This window comes from Aricia agestis, chromosome 7 (assembly GCF_905147365.1).
Source record: "Aricia agestis chromosome 7, ilAriAges1.1, whole genome shotgun sequence".
Classification (NCBI taxonomy): domain Eukaryota; kingdom Metazoa; phylum Arthropoda; class Insecta; order Lepidoptera; family Lycaenidae; genus Aricia; species Aricia agestis.
The window spans coordinates 15,096,038-15,123,635 of record NC_056412.1 but is presented as its reverse complement, the minus strand read 5'-3'; the positions used below and the strand labels follow the sequence as shown (position 1 = coordinate 15,123,635).

Genomic DNA, 27,598 nt, shown 5'->3' with positions numbered 1-27,598 from the left:
AAATAAATAATATACACTATTATTATTTAAAGTATTAATTTCATAATAATATATTAATCAACTTTAGTTTGATAACAGAACATTGATAACAAAAGTCAAGCGGTCAATCCGCCGCTCTTAAATTATGCACAATCTTATCTATATGTTGCAGTCATCTGGTTCAATCTGCAATAATTTGATTGAATGACTAGCACGTTCGTTGAATACTACCATTTAATTGAATGACTAAAGGATAGCTCGTCAAGACGTTGACTGTACCATTTCACGTCTTGACTAAATGTCATATTTTAGTGAAGTCGTGAAGAAGTAAATGGGATAATATTATAATATTATATTTTTAGTAGCCGTTGGCGGTATAGTAATAGGTAAATCCACGCTGTCGTAATATTAATTTATATACGAATAACGCACTTTAAGTTTAAACGAAAAAAAAACAACTGTGCGAGCTGTTTGACGCCATATTAATTTTGGTGACTACTAGTGCCGTAATGAGAAAAAATAAAATACACTCAATTATCTGACTGATTTCATGTCCGCTCACTTCAAAGGACTATGTTACAAGTCGCTAGTTGGACGTTGAGTGACGATTGTTCAATCAACGTTCGGCCGAGTCCTTAAATTAAATGGTGTCATTCAATGAATGTGTCAATCAATCGAATTGAAGATTCAACCAGATGGCTATAATATAACATTACTAGCTGTCCCGGCAAACGTTTCTTTGCCATATAAAGTATTTCGCCCATATTATTTTATTGAAGTAACTAAATAAGTATGTCACCATGGCAACGTCCATCGCTATCCTGTCGTACAAACAATGGTCGCCGTCAGTCTCGAGTTGTAATAATTTACTATTATTTATTCAAAAAATGTACTTATCAATATAAAAAGTACCCAGTAGCCAATACTCAGACCCATTGAATATGCATATAAAATTTGGTTAAAATCAGTAAAGCCGTTTCGGAGGAGTACGCGGCCTTAAATATTGTGACAAGAGAGATTCGCCTATATGTAGTGCCAACATAAAATGAACGCGCGGATTGGCCGCCTACGCGCGCGTTCGGGCGGAGACATGTAAATCGAGCCTAAGCCAAGTAAAAACTTTAGCAATATAAATTAAAATTATAAATGTGTACAAGCTTTAATTATCAAACTCATTAAGAGGTGTTATTAAATATGTACAGCCCTTTACTCTTTGGTGATTAATTTTAAATAATTAGGTTGAAATTAATATTGTGTTTTGAGAAGCCTGATACTAAATACGTAAGATCATTTTTATGCTGATGATGGAGAGCGATGGATTTGTATATCAAGGTCTATAGACGACGCCCGCAACTCCGTTGCGCCAAAATTCGTTTCTCGCGAGAAAACATTTTTAAGGATAAAAAGTATCCTATGTCCTTTCTCGGGACTCAAGTATCTCAACACCCAACCAAAATGTGTTCAGCGTTTTAGGCGTGAAGAGGTAACATACAGACAGACACACTTTCGTATTTATAATATTAGTATGGCTTGTATTGAAATTAAATAGATTTAGGGCCTGTTTCACCACTTCCTGATAAGTGACGAATAGCCTATCCACCAATTAACTTGACAGATTAACAGCCGTTCCCAATATTCAATCTGTCTCTGGTTTGACATACAACCGATCGCAGCTAACATTGAATTGACATAAAATATATGTCTCTAATGTCTAATGTGAGCTATTGCCTATTCCTATCTCTAGTAGGGCAAAACCAGCGATAGATCAAATATTGGGAACGGCCGTAAGTATGGAGAATCTGTCAAAAAAGTTGTGAATAGCCTATTCAACTTTATCAGGAAGTGGTGAAACAGGCCCTTAAGGGTTTGTCATGTTATATGGTCCGATTTTGGTGATAGATAATCAATATTTAATTTCATTGTAACAATAGCTGTAAGTTTTCCATGTATCTTAAAATAAAATAAAAATAAAATAAAAATATGGATACGATATGCACTTTGCACAATGATATTGATCGTAGGCAACCGAGACGAAGACACCACCGATGACCAAGATGAATAAACCTCTCTAGGTACGTGTTTGTTATCGTCCGTATTCAACCATTATGGTCCAACTTATTGTGTATTTTCAGTAAACGTGCAAATAATTTCAACCCGATCGTGTGGCTGAACAAAGCTCCGCCGAAAGAATCGATTCGCTTAGAAAGCAATCTGAAAGCTACATAAAAGTTTCAAAAACTTTTCCTGATACGCGGTGAAGCTCGCATCGGAGCTTTCTGTTGCAAAGCTCAGTTATTGGCCGACTGTCGCGTTGAAAGCACGCCGCGCCGAGCTTCCATCGAGCGCGTATCACGAACATAATATTTTGCGTAAATAACTGAAATGCAATGTGCTTCGAAAGAAAATAGTGATAAAACATTCGCTCAAAGGTAAAGGAATAGAAATCTTATATTTTTTAAAAGTTTTAAAAAGTTCTGCACAACATGTAAACTTTTCGTAAATATGAAATTTTACTTAATATTTATTCGTCTAAAAAATTGAAAAAAATCTCTTATAAGTTTTCTATTAAATTAGCCTAATTTTTCATGTATTGTGTTGAAAATCTAAACTTTTATGAATATATTATGTACATGAAGTATTAGCTATAAGTACGAATTAATAACAACAGTATTATTTAGTAGTGTAGTAGAATTAGAAATGTTAAGTGTAGCTAATTTATTAATTAATAAATTTACCTCTACACATTTTGAATACTAAAAACTCTTTTTTTGCATCCATATTTTAATTCTATTTTTAGAAAAGCAAACAGTTTCCTGTTAACGCATTTAAAAGTACTCACTCTTGGCCTTAACAGAATTTTCTGTAAAAAAAGTTAATGTAGAAATAAAAAATAGTTTGCGGTGCGTAGAGGCACCGGTTTAAAATGTGTTTTTTTTTCTTCCACTTTGTTAATGATTATATTTAACCTAAGCTTATACAGGTGTAATAAAAATAAGTGATAATACTTCAGGGTGTGTACGTGTTCCTTGTAGAGAGTTCACTGTGAAAGTAGCAGGGCTGAAAGACCAAAAATTTTTTTGACTTTTGTATGGGGAAACTCGTGACGCTCGGGCCCTTGCCCATACAAAAAAGTGAAAAAATTTTTTCGTCTTTCAGCGCTGCTACTTTCACAGTTAACTCTCTACAAGGAACACGTACACACCCTAAAGTATTATCACTTATTTTTGTTACACACTGTATACTTTAGACTGTATTTCCATAAAATCCACATTTAGTGATACCATACCTTACATTATAGGACGAGTAACCAGAATTTTACTCTTCCAAACACTCAAGCTAAAAGATTTTGTTTTACAATAGACTACTAAATATGGAAGAGATTGCGGTAGGGATAGTTTCCAAAGGTCATACAGACACATAAATATTTAATGACCTTTTTATGCTACTGACCTTTTCATGATAGAATACGGCCTTAATAGAAAATATAAAAGGAAATTATACACTGCTAATGTAGTTATTTTAATGCAATATTTGTGTGGTATGATTTTTGTACTATTTTATTTCACTGACTAAAATTGGTGCAATTTAGACAGTCGTATTAAAGATTAAGGGCCTGTTTCACCACTTCCTGAAAAGTGCCGGATTGGCTCTCCACCACTTAACTTGACAGATAGAGTATATGTAAAATAAGTTGTGGATAGCCTTTTCGGCACTTTATCAGGAATTATAATGCTACTAAAGTATTTTTTTTAGATGGAATGAATTGAAATGGAGATAATAGAGTAGGTGTGATCTCGGTGAGACAAAGCTTTAAATATACTCGTACTAATGGCGGTGCACAGCTGCCTGCATACATAGATTGCCACTATACAATAAAAATACGTATACGTAATTAAATGTGGATTTTCGTAGATATAAAGTATACGAAATCAGTGTATGAAACTAGTGTGTGTATCTAGATATTCTGAAGAAAGTATATTCAAATGGGCATAATATTGTTCCGCAATTTAATTTCATGGGAATTGCCATGAAAACCATACTGACACCAAGATTATATTACTAGTTAGTAATATGATCTTTATATAGAGGACGCATACACACCCTAAACTATTATCATAGTGTACGTATTTTTAGTCACTTTAGGGATACTTCCTGCGAAAAATACCTTCGAGCAAATGAGTGACTAACTGTATAATAATGCACGTAAATGCGTGTCCTGAATTTTCCAGCCAGGTTGGCACCTGATAATAAAAATGAGTGATGATAATAAAAATCATTGTATAACCAAGGAGATACAAATAGTTGTGGTTTAGGGACTTACCGCCTTACTCAGAGACATTTAATTTTGATTAACCTTCAATTTAATGAAGACTTTGACAGATAATGTATGGGGCTTATGTTAAATTTTGAATTAATTACATTTAAGTAGGTTATTAATGTTCCACTCTGAGTGCGGCAGTAAAGGCCTGTTTCACCACTTTCGGATAGGCTATCCACCAATTAACTTGACAGATCAAGTATGGAGAATTTGTTAAAAAAGTTGTGAATAGCCTATTTGGTACTTTATCAGAAAGTGGTGAAACAGGCCCTCAGCCCGGGCGCGCACTAGCGGCCAGGCCGCCGCGGCCAATACGAGATACGGGAATTCGTATGAAACCGCCATAGACCATGCGCACCTAGCCGCAACGCGACCAGTGGCCACACCATACTTTCGATGGCCGCCGCGACCTGGCCGCTGCGGCCTGGCCGCTAGTGCGCGCCCGGGCTTAGAGTCACAAGTTCGAATCTATAAAATCAATTATTATTTCCAGATGAAGGCGTGGTCGGCGCACGAGCCGGACACGGCGCTGTCGTGCTGCCGCACGCTGCACGTCAAACACGCCGCCTACGCCAGCGCGCTATATACTCTGGTAAGTTAACAGTTACAGTTAGCCAACATTTATCATCACCAACCTCCACTGCTGAATATAGCGCTAACCGTCCCGATCTCTGGCAGCCCTCATCTATTAGTTGATTGCAACCAATGTTACATTTCGAAAAAAAACTTGTGTAACAGATTTGAACGAAAGATTTTGAGGAGCGTGGACTGCTGCGTACTCTTTATAAAGTTTTGTACTTAGCGATCCATCATTACACTGTTGATAAAATACATAATTATGGGCAATCATAGAATATTATGCCCCTTCTAAATGTTCGCAAATAATTGTATTATTACCTCATTGTGAAACATAGAGTGGCTGCATAAGTTTGGAAACAATTACGAGTATGCCAAGTACAAGTTCAAAAGAGTGTTCAGGAGCTTTAATATCTTCAACCCCAAAAAACGAATTTATTTTGAGTACAATTTTGTTCACTGAGGCCAAAACTTTTAATAAATATTTGAGCAATTAATTTTGCAGAAATTTATCAAAGGCATCGTTAGATGTAGTCAGAAGCAACGAAATCTGAAGATGGCGCGTTTGGTACCAATTTGTGGATTTATTTTCCAAAAATCATTTTCTTCACTAACTCAAATTCTTTGTGGACATTGTTAGAACTCTTGTTTTATTTTTGAAGTAAATTTAGGATTGTCTTTTTCTAGATACAAATCTTAATTTTGTCGCTACGTTTTTGCCTCGAGTCTTGTGTACAGACCTCAATAGCTTTTATAATGACTTTCGCCTAGTTGGGAGTTTTTGCCACAAAATGGACAAGATTTTAGAAATTCGTGAACAAAGCGAGATACTATTTATTATAGTATCTCGCTTTGTTCACGAATTTGTCGCGAAAAATGGCCACGAAAAAGTAACAGAATAAAATAATAAAAAATGTACAAAAAAACTTAAGACAAATAAACTTAATAAAATCATCTGACTAATTTTATTCTTAAAAAGTTATTAGCATGAGAATATAAGGAAAATATCAGAATGATTTACGAGTCAAATATATCGACGTAGAGCAATGTTTACACAGATTCTTATATTGAGACACATGTTCTGACAGCAAATAAACAGAGTATGCAGCATATGGGACTGCTATAATAAAACCAAAACCAGGTAAATTGCTTTCCTTCCTATACAGTATATATGGTGGATAAAAAATGTAGTACGTATATGGTAGACATTTTTATAGGAAAATTTTAGCAAAATTAAGCGAGTTCTAACAAGCAAAAAGAAATCGCTTAATTTTTGCTGAACACATAATATTAGCTGAAAAAAGCTCGGAAATCGAACCAGCTTAGTGCTTAGCTGCTTACGTTGTGAAAGTATAATTAAACTTGTTTTAACGTGGGAGAGCCATGCTTCGGCGCGAATGGGTCGGCTCGATCGGAGAAATACCACGTTCTCACAGAAAACCGGCGTGAAAAAGCGCTTGCGCTGTGTTTCGCCGAGTGAGTGAGTTTACCGGAGGCCCAATCCCCTACCCTATTCCCTTCCCATCCCTACCCTCCCCTATTCCCTTCCCTTCCCTACCCTATTACTCTATTCCCTCTTAAAAGGCTGGCAACGCACCTGCAGCTCCTCTGATGCTGCGAGTGTCCATGGGCGACGGAAGTTGCTTTCCATCAGGTGACCCGTTTGCTCGTCTGCCCCCTTATTTCATAAAGAAAAAAAACTTGTGAACATATTTTTCATATTATAAATTATATCCTAATTTTTACTACAGACGACTTGTCTATTTAAAGTCAAATAATTTTCTAATAAATAATATTAACTAACTTGAAGTAAAAAGTTATGAAGTGATTAAGGATTAAAAGGTATTTCGTACATAAGTTCATTGGCGTTATATATTGCGCAATACTATAAAACTTACCTGTCCTGAACACCTCGTAGTTTTTAAGCACTTAAAGCAGATTGCGATTCTTGGGCTGATATAAATAGTCAGTACTTAAGATGCGACCCGGTCTCAAGACGCGGTTCGGCTCTGTGATTGGTCCAAATTTTGACGGTCAACCAATCACAGAGCCTGAACCGTGTCTTGAGACCGAGATGCATCTTGAGTACTGACTATTTATACCAGCCTTGGTGTATTATTGATTACCACAGTTGTTATATCACTCAGCTGACAGCTCCATTCCTGCTGTGAATAGTAACTGATGTATTGCTTTCATTTATTCCTTCCTAGAAATATATGAGAGCATTCGTTATTATGTAGATTCTGATTTCTAAAAATCAGAACGTCTTCGTACGGAAAATTCATGCTTTTCTGGAATAAAAAAAAAACAATATAAAATCTACGGATGCTTCACACCACATCCTACGCTCCTGTCACAAATCAACTTTAACATTAGACCTAGAGCACGAAATATGCACGGTAAAATCTTTTCAATGGAAGCAGTTAGGACAAAATAATGTGTCCTTGAATAATGCTATAACTTTAATTTGTCGCCAGTATAACGAAATATGTAAGAATAATTACAAGGATATAGATATATTTAACAATAATATTAAAAAATTTCAAGCCGATTTAAAAAATATTATTTTTAAGCCGGAAGTTACATAAACTTGTCACTACTTATACTTTATTGACGATTATGTTTTCTCATTGTGTGTGTTTCGTAAACTTAAAGGTATTTTAAGTGTTACTTCTGCTTAATATCATGTTGTGTGCACATATTTAGGAATATAGTCTAGTCGATAAGTTTTGAGTTTGTTAATGGCACTAATATTAGCTGTATTCTATATCTGTTTTGTGTACCAAATAAAATAAATAAATAAAAAATAAAAAGATATGGACCTATATCACACATAAAACTTCGTTTTCTAAAACTGAGTTCCCATTGAACGTGTTCATGCGGCGACGTAAATCTCGTTTTATTTCAAATGGATTTCACAATCTTTTTTTAATCGCGATTAATAAATCTAAGTTCACGTGACGCCACGGGATTATTTTACATGTTTTTATCATTTAGGAGCCATTTCACGTTATTTTATTAACAGAATAGCAGGAAACTTTACAAAAACTAACCGAACGCTTCTGTCAAAACTGTCATTTTGATATTTTTTTCGTCTATTTTTTTATATGAAATAAGGGGGCAAACGAGCAAACGGGTCACCTGATGGAAAGCAACTTCCCTCGCCCATGGACACTCGCAGCGTCAGAGGAGCTACAGGTGCGTTGCCGGCCTTTTAAAAGCGAATAGGGTAATAGCGTAGGGTAGGGAAGGGAATAAGGTAGGGGATTGGGCCTCCGGTAAACTCACTCACTTGGCGAAACATAGCGCAAGCGATGTTTCACGCCGGTTTTCTGTGAGAACGTGGTATTTCTCCGGTCGAGCCGGCCCATTCGTGCCAAAGCATGGTTCTCCCACGTTTGACTCTCTATGATTTGCGATCCGCCATGATACTACACCGACAGGACTTGAACGGGTTTTGTTAAGAGGATACCACAGCAGCTAGAGAAATGAAAAAAAAGTACGTGTAATATCTATAGCTGTCTCCCTTACCTCAAGCCTATACCGCAGAACGCGATAGAGACAACTGCAGAAAATCCAGAAAATCAACGATTCGTTGTCCCCTGATTCCTTCTCCAAAACTTAACCGATTTAAGTACTTTTTTCATTAAAGATTAAAAAAAGGCTTGAGCTGTGTTCCTATGTTTTGCTTTTTTTGTATAATCTATCCAAATCTGTTTTCTGGACGTTTGAACACAGTGGAAAATCTGGCCATTTTTTTGGGTTTTTGAACGTTCATATCTTATTTAATAATTAAATTATGAAAAAAAGGAAAACATAGGGACATTGTATTAGTGGCCGTAGATATTCAGGAAAAAAATTATAACTCTACTAGCATTATCCAGGGAGGAAACAGGGGACAGCGTTTGTATGGGAAAAATGGCGGTGTGGAATCCTCTTAAGTAAACCGCGAACATTGGGCGTTAAGAAGATAAAGCTCGGATTTGCTGAGAAATTTGCTGTGAAAGTGAATGCGTTTATTTTATGTTGGTTGAATGCAATTCGGTGTTACAAACGCATTTATACGTTTAGAACTGGTTCAGTATGCACTGAACGCATTCCGTTTCTTTGGTGAAATCCCCTAAAGTCTTGAAATATTCGTAGAAGTCTAGGAAAGGTTTACATTGAGAGGAAACTGATATGAAGGTCATCTAATATATTATTTTATATTATTTAATACTTATGATCTGACCATTGAAAACGTTTTTGTTCCGTCGGCGGAATTTGAACCCTCGGCTTGAGCCACTACACAAAACCACAGAGATCGTCAATTCGATTCTTGAAAAAATCTAATTGACTCAAACACGGTAAATCTATAGTAATACTAGCTGTCCCGGCAAATGTTGTTTTGCCATAATTAAATAATTTTTCGTATGAAAGTTAGATGTTGGCCGATTCTCAAACCTACTCAATATGCTCACAAAATTTCATGAGAATCGGCCAAGCCGTTTCGGAGGAGTACGGGAACGAACATTGTGACACGAGAATTTTATATATAAGATATATTAAACCCATTGCTACCAGTAAAGTTAAGCAAAACAAAATATGATGAGTTTATTTTTACCCAAAAGTTTGCCGCGATGGAATCTCTCACTCGAACCTTCAAAGGTTTTCAACATGAAAGTATCAAATAAGAATTATTATTTACTTTCGTTCTGATGAAGGAGTTTCGTTGCAATCAATGTCTTGACACGCCAACTTTCTTTTACTTATATTTTTTACAATTATAAAGGTACGATAGCGCATTTTTCCGGGACAAAGTATCCTATGTCCTTTCCTGGGACTCAAAGTATATCCACACAAAATTTAAACAAAATCGATTCAGCTGTTTAGACGTGAAGAGGTAATAGATAGACCTGAGAGATAGACAGACAGGCATTTATAATATTAGTGAGAATTACTTAAATTGGTTAAATATATTATATTTTTATATTATGTGATGTGAAAATGACACAATGAAGTAAATAATAATATCAATTAATTTTCAAGTTGGTTTTGTAAACAAAACCCAACTTTAAACTTATGAAAAAATATTTTGGAATCTAGATCATACTTTTACCACTTTTTCTTATTTGTTTAGACTAACAGCTTTACAGCTTTTATTTAAATAATAATAATAAGCCGAACGTTAAAACAAAATAATATTATGTTAGAACAAGAAGAAACTCTATATATCCGAAGTAACTCAAACTTTTCTAGTTTATCCGGGACATCGTACACTTACCTTTATAATTTCTTATTCAGTATTCTTCAAAACTTACTCCCTTTAGAGAAAGGTTGCATAAAAGTTTACGAAGATCGGGGATAACAGAATCAAGGCTTACATGCTAATTTAGTTCGTAAGCTACTGGTAAAAGCTCTTATAGGATTGTTTAATTTGTTCTTTTGCTCTTTTATTTTAGCTTTTATTGCGGGCTTTAAGTTCGGTGACCGTGTAAATAAATTCCTTAACGAAAAAAACCGAAAACTCGTCTAACGTCGTCGGCAGATTTCGGCACGGCGTTTGTGTCCGTGCGACTAGACGTATGCGTGTAGACTAAAGTGTTTTAAATTTATTATCATGAGCAGTTGCTCATGATAATAAATTTAAAAAATATATATTTTTAACAATATTAACTTCTCATTTATCGCTTCGCTTTCGTAGCAATGTTTAGTAGATGTTACTTTTAATATATACCGCATTTGTAACTTTACTTTCTCTTGCCGTCTATACTAAAAAATAATAAGTAGGAAGCAAGTAGGATTTCTATGCGAACTCATTAAAGTAGGGTTTTACAGCGCAATCTCTTGACGTTCAGCATAGCATAAAGAAATGCCAATTAAAATATCAATTATTGTAGTCTCAGATTGTATTATGCTGATTCCTCTTTAAAACCAGCTAGAACTTTAACTATAGGGCCAGGCCACAACACTGCGTTGCTGCGTCGCATCGCAAAAACAACATCGCACAAAAATGAGATGCGATGTCGGAGCGCAAAATTTCAATGGAAATAGTCACTGTCGCATCGGAAATTTCCACGACGCGATGCGTTCTGTGGCGTCGTAGATTTTTACGATGCGACACCGCAACGCAATGTTGTGGACTGGCCCATAGTCTAATTAATTATTTGTTTGTTTGTTACAGAATATATCAATACTAGTAGTACTACTGTATAGCTGGAGGATCGGCGTCAATGCGAAGAGATTTAAAGAGCTAGACGATGTTTATTATGGTAAGATTTACAATATTATTAATAACACATTATTTAATTAATGTCCTATGATGATTTATCACTTTAGATGTGATACAAAAACACTGACAAATTAAATAACTGATAAATTAAATTAAGTACATAGTTCAAACTACAAAATTAACGATAGCAATAATATTATATACAGGTAACTAATAATAATGTAATGTGTGCGCAGTACACAAGAGCACTCTCTATTCCTTTACTCTCATAACCCAGTGGGACGGCAGACCGACACGACTGGCGAGAGATCAGGCGCAGGACCGACTTTTTACATGCCCATCCGACGCATGGATCATCTTACTTGTCAGACAATCAGGTGATCAGCCTGCATTATCCTAACCAAACTTGGAAAAAACATGTTTCCAACGCGGGAATCGAACCCACGACCTCCGAGTCAAGAGCCGAGCTCCGAACCACTGGGCCACGGAGGCGTTAATCGAATCGTTATCAAACGTTAATCAAAAACGTTAATCAAAAAGACCACCCCGCAGCGCACCATGTTCGAATGTCCCCATCACGCTGGCCATATTACCATTAATAACATACATACTAATATTATAAATGCCAAACCGTGTCTGTCTGTCTCTTACTTCTTCACGCTCAAACCACTGAACCGATTTTGCTGAAATTTGGTATGGAGATACTTTGAGTCCCGGGAAAGGACATAGGTAACGGAGATACGGGTGTCATCTAGTTTTACTTATTTAAATGAAGAGTCGGAAAGGGTTCTGACTTTCCGGCTCTTGTTGTTGAGTGTGTTCTGATACACAGAAACTAGAAGCTATTTAAAAGCAAAATTGAGAACTAACCATAAAGTTAATATACCTAGCGGAATATATTATCTTTATGGAACTAACCTAAGTAGAATGACGCCGCTTGATATTTCAATGTTGTATTTTTTGCATCGTCACAGCGAGTCTTTTCGTCTCGTTTTTGTGTGCATGTCTCGTCCTAACATGTTACTACAAAATATGCAAACTTCATTTTTTATTTAATTTTATATAGACGGAGGGAATATGGTACATCTCGTTTTGGTTTTTGGTTTTCATGTATTTAATTTTATCTGTCATTTAGAGGTGAAAACATGTAATTGGCTTTCTGATAATTATTCATAAAACTGCCACCGACATTACTTGGCTGTAAGTTTTCCATGTTACATAAATAAATAAATAAATCTCTGTATATCGAGTATGCGTATAAAATACTAATTTACCCAAAAAACCCTGCAGGATAATTAATTTTTAAAACACTGTTTTACATATTATTATGTAACTCGTAAAGGGCGTAAAACAAACATTTATTTGGGGCCTTAATATTAATATTTACAGCGCGTTTGGAGTAAATGAAGTCTGGTAGTAGTTTGGGGCGAGGTTTATTCTGTGCCTTATAATTTACCTTGGCCTCGTCCTTAGTAAAATTAATTTCGCACTAGCGTAATAATTTTTTGGATTTAATTTACGGAAAGACATTCTACACGTTAATAATCCCGCGTTAATAAGGAATTTCTCGGCAACGGTACGTTTTACAGGAATGTAGCATTATGTCCTTCCCCGTGGTTTATATCTGTGCAAAATTACAAAAAAAATAATCCAGTAGTTTGTTCGATAAGTGTATTTAAGCAGAAACCCTTATTCTTCATTATAACTACACAATAACACCCCTCTTTTTGATCGGGGGTTAAAAAAAGAAGATTGATGACTATGAATATAATCACTACAAGGAGTTAATTTGTAAAAGTTTTTAATTAAACCCCTTAATATAATACATTTTCTGTCAAAGCTTCATTAAATAACTACAGTAATCATGAAATGTAACTGCCGTTAGTCAAGTATTTCGTGTTACATAGCTGAGAGGCAAATTCTAAGTGATTAGGATTAATGTATGCCGTAAAAGATTGATGAGTCAGAACAATACTAAGCGTGTTCAATACATCAAACTGAATAATTGGATTAGAATTGGAAGGGAGGAGCATTCTTGTAGGATTCATTTTTAGGTTTGAATTTCCATACTAATATTGTAAATGCGATAATGTATCTGTCTGTCCGTTACCTCTTTACGTCCAAATGATTGCACCGATTTTGGTGAAATTTGGTATGGAGATACTTTGGGGTCCCGGATAAGGATATAGGATGCTTTTTTCCCCGGAAAAGTGTAGGTTTTCTAGTAAAAATAAATATTGGCGCAATGGAGTTACAGGTGTCATCTGCGGAGCTAAAATGGTCGCTTTGGAGAATCATATTATGAATCATAATACTTTTCATTTTTTAAAAATCGCAAAATGCAAGTCTGCTTGCAATTCATGTCTAGTAATTCGTACTAATTTGACCTTTGTCAGTGTGACAGTTTTGACAATTCATTTGCTGAATTGATTGAGAGAAATTGCTAAATGTGACCATTTTAACCCCGCTGGTCTATAATTCTTCTTCAACATTGTAAAAGTAAATGTGAAAGTGTAAGGATGATTTTAGTCGCCAACCGCTGATGTGACCGTGCTGATGGCCCGAGATGTATGAAATACTAGGAAGCATTATTAAATAACGCGTAGCGGTCTGCGTTGATATTTCATGCATTGAAAAAACTGAAGACGTTTAAAAAATACTTTTTTAATTTAAAATACGTTAATCATATTATGATTTTAACCCATCAAGCAATCATAAGCTCACCGGTGAGCGAGGCACAATAGAATAACAATAGATTTCTAAGAATCCACGATTGAAGGATTAAATTAATTAAAAAGCCTACTGAACCCTATACTAACCCCGCATTCCACTTGACGTTAAAAATGATCAAAACGCTCAAAATAGGAGGCATTTTGAGCGTTTTGATCCTTTTTAGCGTCAAGTGGAACGCGGAGTAAGTGTTGCCACTTGGCTGATTTATTTACACACAAGTACATACAAAGATTTCATAAAATTCTTAACCACAAAATAAATGTTTCTTTTTCGTTTGCCTTTGTAATATGATGGCTTGAATGATCAAAGACTATGTTTTGTGTCAACCACAGTTATATTTCAAGCAGAGGTGTTAAATTCCCAAATTAAAAAAGCTTAGCGTAAAAATGTATTTTATAAATCTTTCATTTTCCTTTATCGGGTACAAAGAGCAAAAACCCTGATTTTTCTATTTTTATCCAACATTATACTTTCTGCAGTTTTAATCCTATTAAACATCAACCTGAATTCGAAACTGCACTAACGCGACAAAATGCAGCAGCGTCGCGTCGCGATTCGGTTCCATGGAACTGAGGTGAAGCTGGCGAACGAGTTAAGGTGCGTCCACATTTGTATCATTTGCGCGATCAGATCTCCGATCAGATCTCCGTCGCGATCATCGCACCGTATCAAGTATGCGTATCATAGTGTGGACGCCTATTAGATCATTCTGCCGATCATGCACGTATATGATACGACACGTATCATACGCGGTTAATAGCGATCGGGGCGTATCATGATACGCGTATCATTTTGATACGCTTCGATGATACGCGACGGAGATCTGATCGGAGATCTGATCGCGCAAATGATACAAATATGTGGACGAAGCCTTACGTGAAGTGTCGCGTCGCGTTGCAGTGTCGCGTGGCGCTCTCATCTAATCTCGTCTGTGTCAAAATGCGTCAAAAGACTGATGTTGAAAAAACAAATAAACGGCATTTTACGTTAGTTGAAAACATTTCGTGAGAATACTATTCTGATATAATGATGCACAGAGGCTGCTTTGAAACTTCAAGTAGAAGCTGTAGGCCTACTACGAAACTGTTTTGAGACTCAAACAATCGGACAAGAATGCGTTCTGCTCTAACAACGTCATTTCACGTTTGTTAGAGTAGGAGGCGGCATTCTCGTCCGATTATTTGAGTCTCAAAACAGTTTTATGATACAAGCCCTGTATTGATGTTGGGTTAGGTTAGCAGAATCGGTTCGCTGTACTCTGTTGTGTAGCTGTAGCCTGTAGCTGTAGCTTTTTTGTCAACTGTCTTTTCTGTGAGCTAAAAGTGGGCAAATTGCTCTCCACAAGACAAGCCTTTGATGGCACTACAGCCGTCGACGAAAATTGGGTCAGAGCACAGCTCATAAGCAAATTGTGTATTACGTAACAGCTTAGGTACAATTTTTTACATGGATTAAACAATAGCTATGGTATACTGCTTGAAATTTTAATGGCTGTTTTCCCGCAGTAAAATGATGATCTTAATAGTACAACAGATTTGTGCAGTTTTTTTTTATTCAAATCTATATATATATATATATATATATATATATATATATATATATATATATATATATATATATATATATATATATATATATATATATATATATATATATATATATATATATAATACTCAAAGGTGACTGACTGACATGGTGATCTATCAACGCACAGCCCAAACCACTGGACGGATCGGGCTGAAATTGGCACGCAGGTAGATATTATGACGTAGGCATCTGTCAAGAAAGGATTTTAATAAATTCCAACCCCAAGGGGTTAAAATAGGGGATGAAAGTTTGTATATTATAATAATACTTCTTAACGCGAGCGAAGCCGCGGGCAAAAGCTCGTTATAAATAAATATCAGCAGGGTCAAAGCCGCTCGCGCCTATAGGCATAAAGTTGCCATAGTATGTCATACAAAATATTTTATATTTTCAAAAAATAACATGCATGATTCGATGTACTACTATAGGTAAATCGTTCTGATGCGGGAAAACAACAACTTAAGAGGAGTCCACACCGCCCTTTTTTCCATACAAACGTTGTCCCCTGTTTCCTCCCTGGATACTGTTAGTAGAGTTATATTTTTCCTGAATATCTACGGCCACTAATACAATGTCCCTATGTTTTCATTTTTTTCATAATTTAATTATTAAATAAGATATGAACGTTCAAAAACCCAAAAAAAATGGCCAGATTTTCAGCTGTGTTCAAACGTCCAGAAAACAGATTTGGCTAGATTATACAAAAAAAGCAAAACATAGGAACACAGCTCAAGCCATTCTTTAATCTTTAGTGAAAAAAGTACTTAAATCGGTTAAGTTTTGGAGAAGGAATCAGGGGACAACGAATCGTTGATTTTCTGGATTTTCTGCAGTTGTCTCTATCGCATTCTGCGGTATAGGCTTGTGGTAAGGGAGACAGCTATAGATATTACACGTACTTTTTATTCATTTCTCTAGCCCCTGGTGTATCCTCTTAAATGTCACGTTGAATATTCTTCCGACTTTTTTGAGGATGTTCATGCCACTTATTAATTATTATGCAGCGCTGTTGGTGTCTTTCAAATAAAATAAAAGTCTGTAGGTAGCGTTTCTAGCCTAAGCCGAATTCAATTTATATATTTCAGAAATATGAGGAATATAATATATTATAACAAATTTGACCTTTATTAATGTCTGTAATTTTGTACGACAGAAACGTATTTTTCTTGTTATTTGCGCAATGCGTATCACGAGCAAGTACGAGCTACTTTTAGTATCAATCGGAATACCATGCAATTCTGGCGTACCAGTTTTCGCTTGCAACTAGAGATGGGTTGACTGGAATGCTTCGAAATGCCTTCAATTCTTGGGTAATTTCCCATTTATATAGATGGACAAACGTCCAAATATATTCCTGGAAGTTTATGGACTATGCTACCAACAAAATCTTACATAATAGCTAAACCTCCAAAACCAGTATTCAGGATGTAACAAAACAAAGTGATAATAGTATAGGGTGTGTATATGTCCATTATAATATATAAACAGTTCACAGTGCTCAATGAGCAAATTTTTCTGTAAGTATTATGGGTAAGCGCCCCTGTATCAGGAATTTTTCTGTAAAAAAGAAAAAAAATAGGCTTATCTTTAAGCGTTGGGCTGGCTTCACAATGAATTTCACAATGAACATACACACCTTAATTTGAGATAGATAAATGCCCATAAATGCCTGGACGTTTATCATTCTATGCTACCTGCAAAATTTTACGTAATAGCTGAACCTCAAAAACCGGTATATAACTTTAAAGCTATATTAAGTATCTCTCGTAGGAAGCACATTCGCGTCACGTCACGTGTTCGAGTTTGGCATGTTCGTTATAAACTTTAATTCTTGGCTCGGATATTACTGACTTAATAAAATAAATGTGAAGGTGCCAAAGTTTGCTTATCGCTGGCTAAAGTAGTTTTCGAATGAAAGCAGCAAAAATATAATATAATTTATGTGTATATCATTTTAATAAGGGTAATAATTTGTTAGTATTTTTATTAGTTTTTTAAAGGAATTTTATATTATTTACCAAATATTAAAGAAATCTCTGCAAACGTTTTATTCGAGGACTGTTCGAGTCTTCCATTCGACGGAGGGTCCTCGAAACAAACTGCAGTACTAGAATGCTAGTTTATAAATTGACTCAAAGGATTGGACGCATTGATTCGTATTGCAGTGCCTAGTGTATAGTAGGGAACATTGTAAAAGTATTATTTGTAACTCTATTCCTTTCAACATTGTCCTATTTAAAATATGAGGCATTTCTTTAAAATACAAGGATTTTTTTATGAAGTAAGGGGGCAGACGAGCAAACGGGTCACCTGATGGAAAGCAACTTCCGTCCATGGACACTTGCAGCATCAGAAGAGCTGCATGTGCGTTGCCGGCTTTTTAAGAGGGAATAGGGTAGGGGAGGGTAGGGAAGGAATTGGGCCTCCGGTAAACTCACTCACTCGGCGAAACACAGTGCAAGCGCTGTTTCACGCCGGTGTTCTGTGAGCCGGCCCATTCGTGCCGAAGCATGGCTCTCCCTTAAAGTAAAACTTACTTTTTGTTTACTCTTTGCCCAACTCCAATTAAATAGATTCCTTTAGAGTTATTTATTAGAGATTAGTTTTAATAAGGAGAAATATTTTATTCTTTACACGCATTTAATATACCTCGATATAGTTCGACTAATTTTAATTTAAGACATAGACTCAAACTGTATCATGTGGAAGACATAGGACTCATCGAGTTAAATTGTACGGTTTACACGACTGCACGGTGCACACAATTCTCTAATTTCACGTAAAAACTTTTTTGTCTCATAAGTCACTTATCGTGGAATCCCATTTATATAAATTAGTTTGAGTTATGGTCCCGCAAACGACGATATATTACTCTTATACTTCAGTTTCATGAAGACTCTAGATAATAATTTATTGCTGATAAGTGCTATATTGGCTGTTTATTAGCTTACAAATTTGATATACTCATTTAGCATAAAATCTTTTGAACCCTGTTTTTTTAGCATTCAAGATTTATAAACTTTGGTCAGAATCTTTTATTATAATTAAATTAGTCTGTGAATATAGAAATTATAGTTATACCACTTATACGCGATTCCGCGATTTAGAGTAATCATAGACGGTTATAACTTTTTTAATGGGCCAACGCAAGTATCCAAGACGTCATCTGTCAAGATTGAAATGTCAACTTCACTTTATATTATTCGTGCCTTTGCAATGGACGCAACATCATCTATTCTTTTATAAACGTAATTAACCTTATCTTTATCTTATAGTTTACATCTAACATCTAATACAGTCCACAAGTTTAAAGTAATAACACAAACAAATGGTCCTTCGAGCCGGATTTGAACCAGCGACCTATGGATGGTGTTTAATAATTTTTAATCCTTGTCTGTTTCGTTCAAAAAGTGTCTCGATATAACGTTTTTTCGGTTTAACTGATATTTTAGAAAGTGGTAGTTAATTTGTACAGCCATTTCAGCCCCCTTAGACAAAGTATCTTTCGTTAAAAACGATGACGAAATTCGTTATCAAAATGTATGCGGTTTGACGTAAGTGATCGCTAAATGAAATTTCGCTTTTGAAGACTAATGTCAAATCCCATACATTTTGATAACGAATTTCGTAATCGTTTTTAACGAAAGGGACTTTGGCTACGGCCTAAGAGACGAATTTATACAACAATAGATGACGCTCGTTATACCATTTTCGGGATAAAAACTATCCTATAGGAGTTCATCTCCGGGACTCAAATAATTTCAGCAAAATCGGTTTAGTGGTTTAAGTTTAAAGAGGGAACAGACAGAAAGACAGACACTTTTGCATTTCTAACATTAGGCTGCATTGATTCCATTTGAAAAAAGGTTAAGTTTTCTTAAAGAAATGTTCAAGCGAAATAAAGATTGTTGAAAGATGAAGTGAAAGACACCTGCAATTAAGTGTTTGAAATGTAGAAAGAGCTGGGAATCTCCTCGAGCCGGCACGTACGGACTGACTCAAGGAACTTAGTTTGTGGTTCACTCCGTTCAATAAAAACCTGCTTAGTTTTATAAGCAGTACTATAATGTACTCTTATAAAACTAAGCTCTTATAAAGCTCTTATAAATGACAAAAAAAATGTTATTGTGGGATATCCATAAGAGACAGACATATACATCGCGGAGTTTTCTGTAGACCTTTTCAATGTGTACAATACTTGGTACATTATTTTGATAAATCTCGTAGGGTTCAGCCTGCGTTTGCAATGTAAGCGGCAAAAATTTAATTATTTACGACATCACATTAGAAACCCCAACATTACAGTATTTCTCCACTATTTAATTAATGTGTTTTTTAAAATTAACTTGAATCACTCTATCTATTAAAGAAAACCGCATCAAAATCCGTTGCGTAGTTTTAAATATTAAAGGGAATAAAGGGACATGGGGGAAAAAGCGACTTTGTTTTATAATATATATAGATATAGATTCCTACGAAATAAGCTTTGACGATTTGCGCTAAAACCGCAGAATTGATTTTTATTGAAATTTGGTATGTTTGAAATGTAGAAAGAGCTGAGAAACTCCTTGAGTCGGCACGGCCGGAGTACGGACTGACACAACGAGGTGAAGTCCTTAGTTCCACTTCGCTCAATAAAAACCTGGCCCTTAAACCAAGACTTTTCCTTGTTGCTTCTTAATAGAATCGCTGAACAAAATGTATGGAATTGACGGCATAGTATAATGAAGTTGAAGTTCGACTTGTCTAATTATTAGACAAGTCGAACTTCAACTTCGCTAAACAAAATGTATGGAATAGATATTAATCTATTATACATTTTGTTGAGCGATTCTATAAAAAAGTGATGTAGAAAACGTCTTATCTAAAGGTCCTGCTTCGGTTTCAAATCAAATCAAATCATTTAATTCAGGCATCAGAGGCCCATATAACAAATACCTTAAATCTAACATACATATAATTATATAATAAATACCTTAAAACTAACATACATATTTTATATATACTTAAAAACTAACACTGTCACATTTTGCCGGCGACGTGACTCGCTTCGTTCCGGAGTCTCCCCCGGAACCTCCGATAGACTACATCCATCGGCCAGAACTCCGGCGCCTCGAAAGTCGACAGAAGATTCGTCGGTACTCTCACCACAAAGGAGCTAAAGTTAACCTTGTGGCGAGACTGCAGACGCTCGACCCTCAGGCGCAGTGTCGTCTTCTTCTGGATGTAGTCCACGACATCCTGGACCTCCATGGACCAGTGCAGGCGGGATATGTACAAGGGCGTCGCGGGGACCTCGCTCCGCAGACGCAGCTCAGGTACATATGGTGCGGTGCCGCGATGGTTGCGGGCGGCGGGCTTCTTCCTCCTCTCCACCAGTATGAAGCCCTCCTCATCGCACCTCCTGCCTTCGTCCTTGCCAAGCCGAGAAGATTCCACCTTGCGGCTCTTCGTAGCCTTGCGGCTCTCAGTCTCGCGACTCTTCGAAGCCTTGCGGCTCTCATTCGCCCCATTAGTTTTCGCCCGCGGGGGAGGTGCGGGGCGACCAGCAACAGTCGCAAAGTTTTTCTGAGTCGCCTGAGGACTCGGGGTCGGCGCAACCGGGAGGGGAGCGGGGGCGGGGGCGGCAGCGGCGGTGTACGTTGACCCGTCCGATGATAATGCTGACGGGCTAAACGTGCTCGCTTGCGCGCCACGACGAGTAGTGACGAATGCGGCATCAGCATCAGGTGACCTACATATTGAATTACCACTTTTTAATTGCGATAATTCAATACGTAAGTCACTGATCGTAGACTCTGATGCCTGCAATCTACCTCGAACTCCGGCCAGCTCCTCCTTCAGGAACCTGATGTCCTTCAGTAGGCTGACGACGTCGACGTGGTCCAATGTGACGGGTGGCAGCTTGTGGAGCTCCTTTGCCACAAAAGCCGGCACCTCATCAGGATCCGTCTGCTTCAGCAGGGAGATGATGTCCTGCACGCTCCTTTCCGTTCCGTCTCTTCGTCGCGACGGCATATTCGCGCTCTGTCCGAGCGTCTCGTATAGCAGCTGCTTGCCCTTGCAAATCTCCTCGCTGGAGAAGGAGGACTTGCAGATCTGCATGATGCTGACCTCGTCCATAGTGTCGATGGCGTGCTGGATAAACGCCAGAAACTCGTCGGCCACGAGCGCCATGGTCACGTGCAGCGGCAATGTGCCGCGCGATTCGCAAAAATATTACTTTTGCTGCGTGTGTAACGCGGAGGTGCACGACCGGTCGCTAACTCGACGCATTACACACTGTCATTTTTTTATAAGTAGTGCTACTATGGGTTTATAATATTCAAAATGCGAAAGCGTTTCTGTTTGTCTTATAATATTTGGTATTACAAAAAGGACGTAGGGTAGTTTTTTTTGTGAAAAACGAAACATTTCCACGTGATTAATGTCCGTGTGATAATTTGCGTTAAAACTGCAGAACACATTTTGTTCAACTTTGGTATTCACGTCATACTTTGAGTCCATGGGAAGGACATAGTACAAGTTTTTAATTTGGTAAAATGTATGGTTCCCGCACAATAAAAGAATTTCAGCGCAACGAAAAAATCCAAACAACATGATTTATATAATATCATGTACATAATTATTAGTATATTAATCATGTCTCTTGTAGTCTTAAATGAAATGTAATTTGTAAACGTGTCTTATCTTTAGGAAAATTGTAATAAACTCCAAATCTCGACATTCCAATTAAGATTACCGAAGATTTTATTAAATGATAAGTTATAATTATGTTAACAAATATTTACTTCAGTTTATCTGTTTTTAAATTATTCGTAATTTCTCCAAACTCATTTAATATTGAAACATACTGATAAGTTTAAGATAAATATATCAAAATTTGTAAGGCAGATAATTAATTCATTAATTAATTACAGAATAATAATTATGGTCTGGTACGATTATTAAAAACACGTGTACAATACTGCTTGTACACGTGTTTTTTTTAGTTTACCTATGTAGACGTACCTAAGTAGACGATCTCTATGGCTCAGTTGGGCTGTTGGTAGTACAAGTAGGTGTCGGGTTCGAATCCCGCCGACGTAACAAAAAGTTTTCAAAGTTCCTGGGTCATGGTCCATGGATATGTATTTAATAATAAATATGTCTATTATATGACGAATGTGAAATTAGTATGAATTGTGCGAATTACTAGACATGTGAATTGCACGCAGTGACCATTTTGCGATTTAAAAAAAATGAATCATAATATTATGATTCATAATAATTATGATTCTCCAAAGTGGCCGTTTTAGCCCTGCACTCTATCACTGCTAGAAAACTTTTTTTATTTCTTATTTTATGTATGTACCTAGAGTATGTCAATAATAATACGAAGCCGAAACAATTACGGTTTTGAGACTGAAATAGGGAACGCTAAAAAGTAAAAGCCAAACAGCTACTGTTTGTTACACCCAAGATTATTGCAAAACCATTAAGTGGAGAGCTTTTGTATTTACGAATACTTTTATCGGAATTTCTTTTATAGAGTCTTTAGAGGCGAGGGTTTATTTCTAAGGGAGTGTGTTACCGTTTAAATCACGCGCTGTATAAAATAAGGGCAAATAAATGACACAATTGTGGAAGTAAATGACGTCTTTACGCGACACATTCGTTTCAGTAGACAGTGCTTTAACAGGGTTGCCGATATTTCTGTATAAAATGTTTCACCTCTATAAACTTATTTAAAACTGTTTGTCGCAAATACTAGTTTATCACGCGAGTACCGTACTTTTTCCGGAATAAAAACTATCCTTTACCTTTTCACATCTATCAGGGTACATTTATAATTCCATACCAAAATTCATCAAAAGTCAATTCAGCGGTTTGGGTTTGAAGAGGTAACCGACAGATACATCTTCGAATTTTTAACGTAAGTAAGGATCAATTCAATCAACATATCAACAAATCTGTCAATTTAGAAATGCGTCGTATTGCTGTTTAAATTAATCCTAACGTAAGGATTACAATAATAGAAATATTCGGGACTATCTTTAACGGTTGGCAACCCTGATCCTTAATAAGTTTCGGGATCACAGTGTTACAAAGTGCTTAATTGTAACTAATGAAATCTGTCGCCGACTAATGTCCGGATACCCATCACGGCGACACTGGATTTAGAGTTTCTTAAAACGTTTCATAAGGACACATACCAACATGACCAACGGAACTTTATTTATTACAAAAGAAGTACACATTGAATTGTCAGACTTGTAGTTCGGTGACGGACTGACAGTTTTGAATTATTGAAAAATAATAATAATAATAATATATTATTGAAAAATACATGGCAAATCGCAATAGCTATGTCTACACCAAAGTATATATTAAGTCTATGGTCTACACTGTGCACTTGCGTCTTCAATTTTAGTCATCTTCTTTCGTTCAACTGTTGTATTGGGTGGTAACTGTTGCGGGTATCTGTACCGCTTCAGATGCAAAGAGAGCCCATCGTGCAGGTGTGACCCTAGTAAAATAGAAGATGTGCCACATCTTCTAACAGAATGCCCAATATACTCGAGGCCAAAATATGATCTGGAGATGAAAATAGGACTAGAAATTAATGTTGATAGCATAAAGGAAATTGTAAAAGATGAGACAGGGAAAAAATTTTGCTATATTGTGTTAAAATAATAAAAGGAGTAAATAGTATTAACAGAACAGAAAATAGAAATAGGAGATAAGTGTGTAGACATAGGACAGTATAAATTGTATTCAGAACATAAATCCCTCGAATAAAAATCAGGGACAAGAGCATTATAATAAAAAAAACTGTTGTATTGGCGTATTCAATAATTAAATGCGTCAACGAACGCAACGCCAACATTGTCATTAAAGAACAAAGCGAAAGTTTTGGATACGGTGAGAGGACATACGTCGCGGGGATGCCTCACGTTCGCTGTTGACTGCGCTATAACGCCTTAATGAACAAAAAACAGGCACAATGTGGACAATTTAGAAAGCCATTTATAAAGTTAATTTATACCATCTAAGAAATACATTCATAGGCAGATCGAGGACCTACGTTATTTTCGTTTTGTTGCCTGTTGCAACTTTTGAATTGCTCATCGTAAAGTGCATCGCAAAACCTCGCCATAACCCTAAATTTTGCACTATCATTTTATGAAGTGCTCTCAGGTCTTTAACCTCTCTTGCACAGCTTTATTAATTATATTACAAATATTAATTTGGTATTTTGTTCCAGGTGTACAGATAGGGTCGTTACAATATTAATTAGCTCTTTTGTTCCAGGTGTACAGATAGCATACTTCGCTATAATAGGGACGCAAATGTTCATGATTGTACTCAGCATCTTCCTCTTCTATGGAATATATAAAGTGAGTTTTTTATAATATCCAATAATTATTTTTTGAATTTTTTAAAGCCAGTTTATTTTAATGATAATTTTTCGAATGAAAAGCGCCCTAAGACGACCCTAAGCGCCTATCCAGAGGGATAGTTCATGAAGCGTAGACCGCTACGAACGTGCTACGACATTATAGTCTACGCCGTATCTCATTCGTAGACCGCTACGCTTTACTTGCGTCAATATATTGTAAGAAAATTAAATATGAGTAGATTATCTGTTCCAATTTTTAAAATAACTCGAATCAACAATTTCTCGCTATGGTAGCAAATGGCACATCTTGATGAGTTTATCTCATCAGCAGTAGATGTAAGAAGAAAAAAAGTACCTATGTAATATCACGGATAATAAAATAAAATCTACTCGCAATAATATAAAAGAATAGTAAAAAATAAAAAATGTGATACGAAAATTTTTTTTATGAACCTATAGTACAATATATATTATAAACAAATTCCAGAATACCAGCTACTATGAGCAAATTTAATATTTTTCCTTTGGCTTAATACCTAAATAACTAAGTCTATAAGAAGGCAATACAGCGGCAGTAAAGTGACCACACGCTGCGAGGTGATAATGTCGGTTTTATGGAGCCTCCTTTACAGATGCGTAGCGTGCCTTAGTGGGGCCCCGTACAAAAATTTGTATGGAGCCCCCTAGGAAGGATTTGTCGTCAAACAAGAAATTACATCGGGCGCGTTGCCAACTTTTTAACTCACGCTTTAAGCGGGAAGCAAAATAAATTGTTTTTTTATTTTGTCATTTGTCGAAACAAAATATTTGGAAAGTTTGTGTTAATTTTTGCTTATGCTATAATATTTCCTTACAGGCTCCCATATCCCGTGGGACCCCTTATAAGAGATACAGATACGGCGGTAGCTACGCCCCTGCATCTTTATTTAATTTCCTCTTTATACAGCCTTCTGTTGCGCCAGTAAAATAATATTAACTTCTTCACTGTAATAGAAAGTTTTTAAGGACCACTTAATTTGATTGCCGCTTAATAGAGTTATAATTAAATGTTTATAAATCAAAAGTATTATGAATGAGTTACTAATGAATTAGCGTTTAGTGTTGATGTTATTGTTTCATTTTTAGTTAGAGTTTATATAAAGATACAAAATGTATAGATAAACATTAAACATCAAATAAAAAAAACTCTAAATTAGATTTCATTATACATAAGTTACTTTTTGTTTTATAAATACTTAGTCAAAAAGCATTCGATTATTTCAAAAACAAAATAAATGATATCAAAAATGTTTGGGGCTTGATTTAATTTGGCATTGGCACTGCAAGCGTTGCGTCACATAGGGACCTATCAGACAGAAAGCGGTCATGCGTTCAAGCGTTCTGCGTTCGAGCGGTCTGTCAAACAGGAGGAATCCCCCTGTGTGAGTATCTCTATATAACGTAATACAACACTAAGGGCCTGTTTGACCACTTCCTGATAAGGCTATGCACCAATTAACTTGACAAATCAAGTATGGAGAATCTGTCAAAAAAGTTGTTAATAGATCTTTAGACTTTATCAGAAAGTGGTGAAACAGGCTCTAAGAACCCAAAACTGATCGCTTGAACGCCTGAATGTCCGATAGGTCCCTTAGCTATATCGAAAATATCTAACTTTGCCGTCGAAACGATCACATGCAATTTGACTGAGTACCTTGTATACTTCAGCTCAGTAATATTTGTTGTTCTATATTGAAATTGAGTTAACACATTGCACCAGAAGCAAGTGGATTAGCTGATGGAAACAAATACCGTTTCTTTGGAACTGCACAGGAAAAATTCAAGAGTTTTTAAGACTTTCTTGAAGTTTCTCTTCCATTATCCAGGTCACTATGCACTATGCAGATGCGATGTACTATCACAAAAACGAATATTATATAGGCGATGTAATATTGGTGTAAAGCATCTAAATATAAAATCAGTATAGAACAATAAGCCTCATACATTGGAGCAGTCAAATCTGGATCAATCAATTCTTGTCATAAAACCAAAGCAAGCAGCAAACAAAATTGTATGACTTATCCAAGTTTGACAGCCAACTGAAATGATGAAAGTTCCACGTAAAGTACACGTAGGTTTTGCAATTTGTGGAAACATTTCTTTACTCGGTTACTTTTGTATGGTATTCATTCGTAGCTGAGAAGAAAGGTATATAAAGGAAAAAGGAATGTATAACATAGTTTTGTACCCAACACCCATTTAATACAGTGTTATTGCAGGAGAATGTGGCGTTTCTGGTACCGTGGGTAGTGGGCTGTATGACGTGCATGGCGCTGGAGGCGATGGCCATGGTATACTCAAACATACTGAGGGATCACGTCAATAAGGTGAGATGCCAGAAATAGCTACAGCTCTACATAACTACAGAATAGCCGCCGTCCTTGTTGGCGCTCTGAGTGGTGTCATGCGTTTCACTTAAGTCTACTCCAACACGCTAAGGACCACGTCAATTAGGTGAGATGCCAGGAATAGTTACAACCCTACAAGGCTGCAGATTGGCCGCCATCTTGTAATGTGTCACTTCTTGGCGCTCTGGGTTACGTCAATAAGGTGAGATGATAGCTACAGCTCTACAAGGCTGCAGAATAGCTGCCATCTTGTAATGTGGCGCTCTAGGTGGTGGGTTGCATGACGTGCATGGCGCTGGAGGCGATGGCCATGGTTTACTCCAACATACTGAGGGATCACGTCAATAAGGTGAGATGCCAGGAATAGTTACAACCCTACAAGGCTGCAGATTGGCCGCCATCTTGTAATGTGTCACTTCTTGGCG

At 36.4% G+C, this 27,598-nt stretch overlaps 1 protein-coding gene across 1 annotated transcript in view; it reads left to right on the top strand.

Moving 5' to 3' along the window:
* The first annotated feature begins 2,243 nt into the window (after window positions 1–2,243).
* LOC121728943 overlaps window positions 2,244–27,598 on the top strand; it is a 41,512-nt gene continuing 16,157 nt past the window's right edge. Inside the window, exons 1-5 of the mRNA XM_042117284.1 lie at window positions 2,244–2,408; window positions 4,791–4,889; window positions 11,037–11,124; window positions 24,699–24,784; window positions 27,045–27,152. Coding sequence (XP_041973218.1) covers window positions 4,791–4,889; window positions 11,037–11,124; window positions 24,699–24,784; window positions 27,045–27,152 — 381 coding nt within the window. The 5' untranslated portion in view covers window positions 2,244–2,408. The remainder of the gene's footprint in view (window positions 2,409–4,790; window positions 4,890–11,036; window positions 11,125–24,698; window positions 24,785–27,044; window positions 27,153–27,598) is intronic.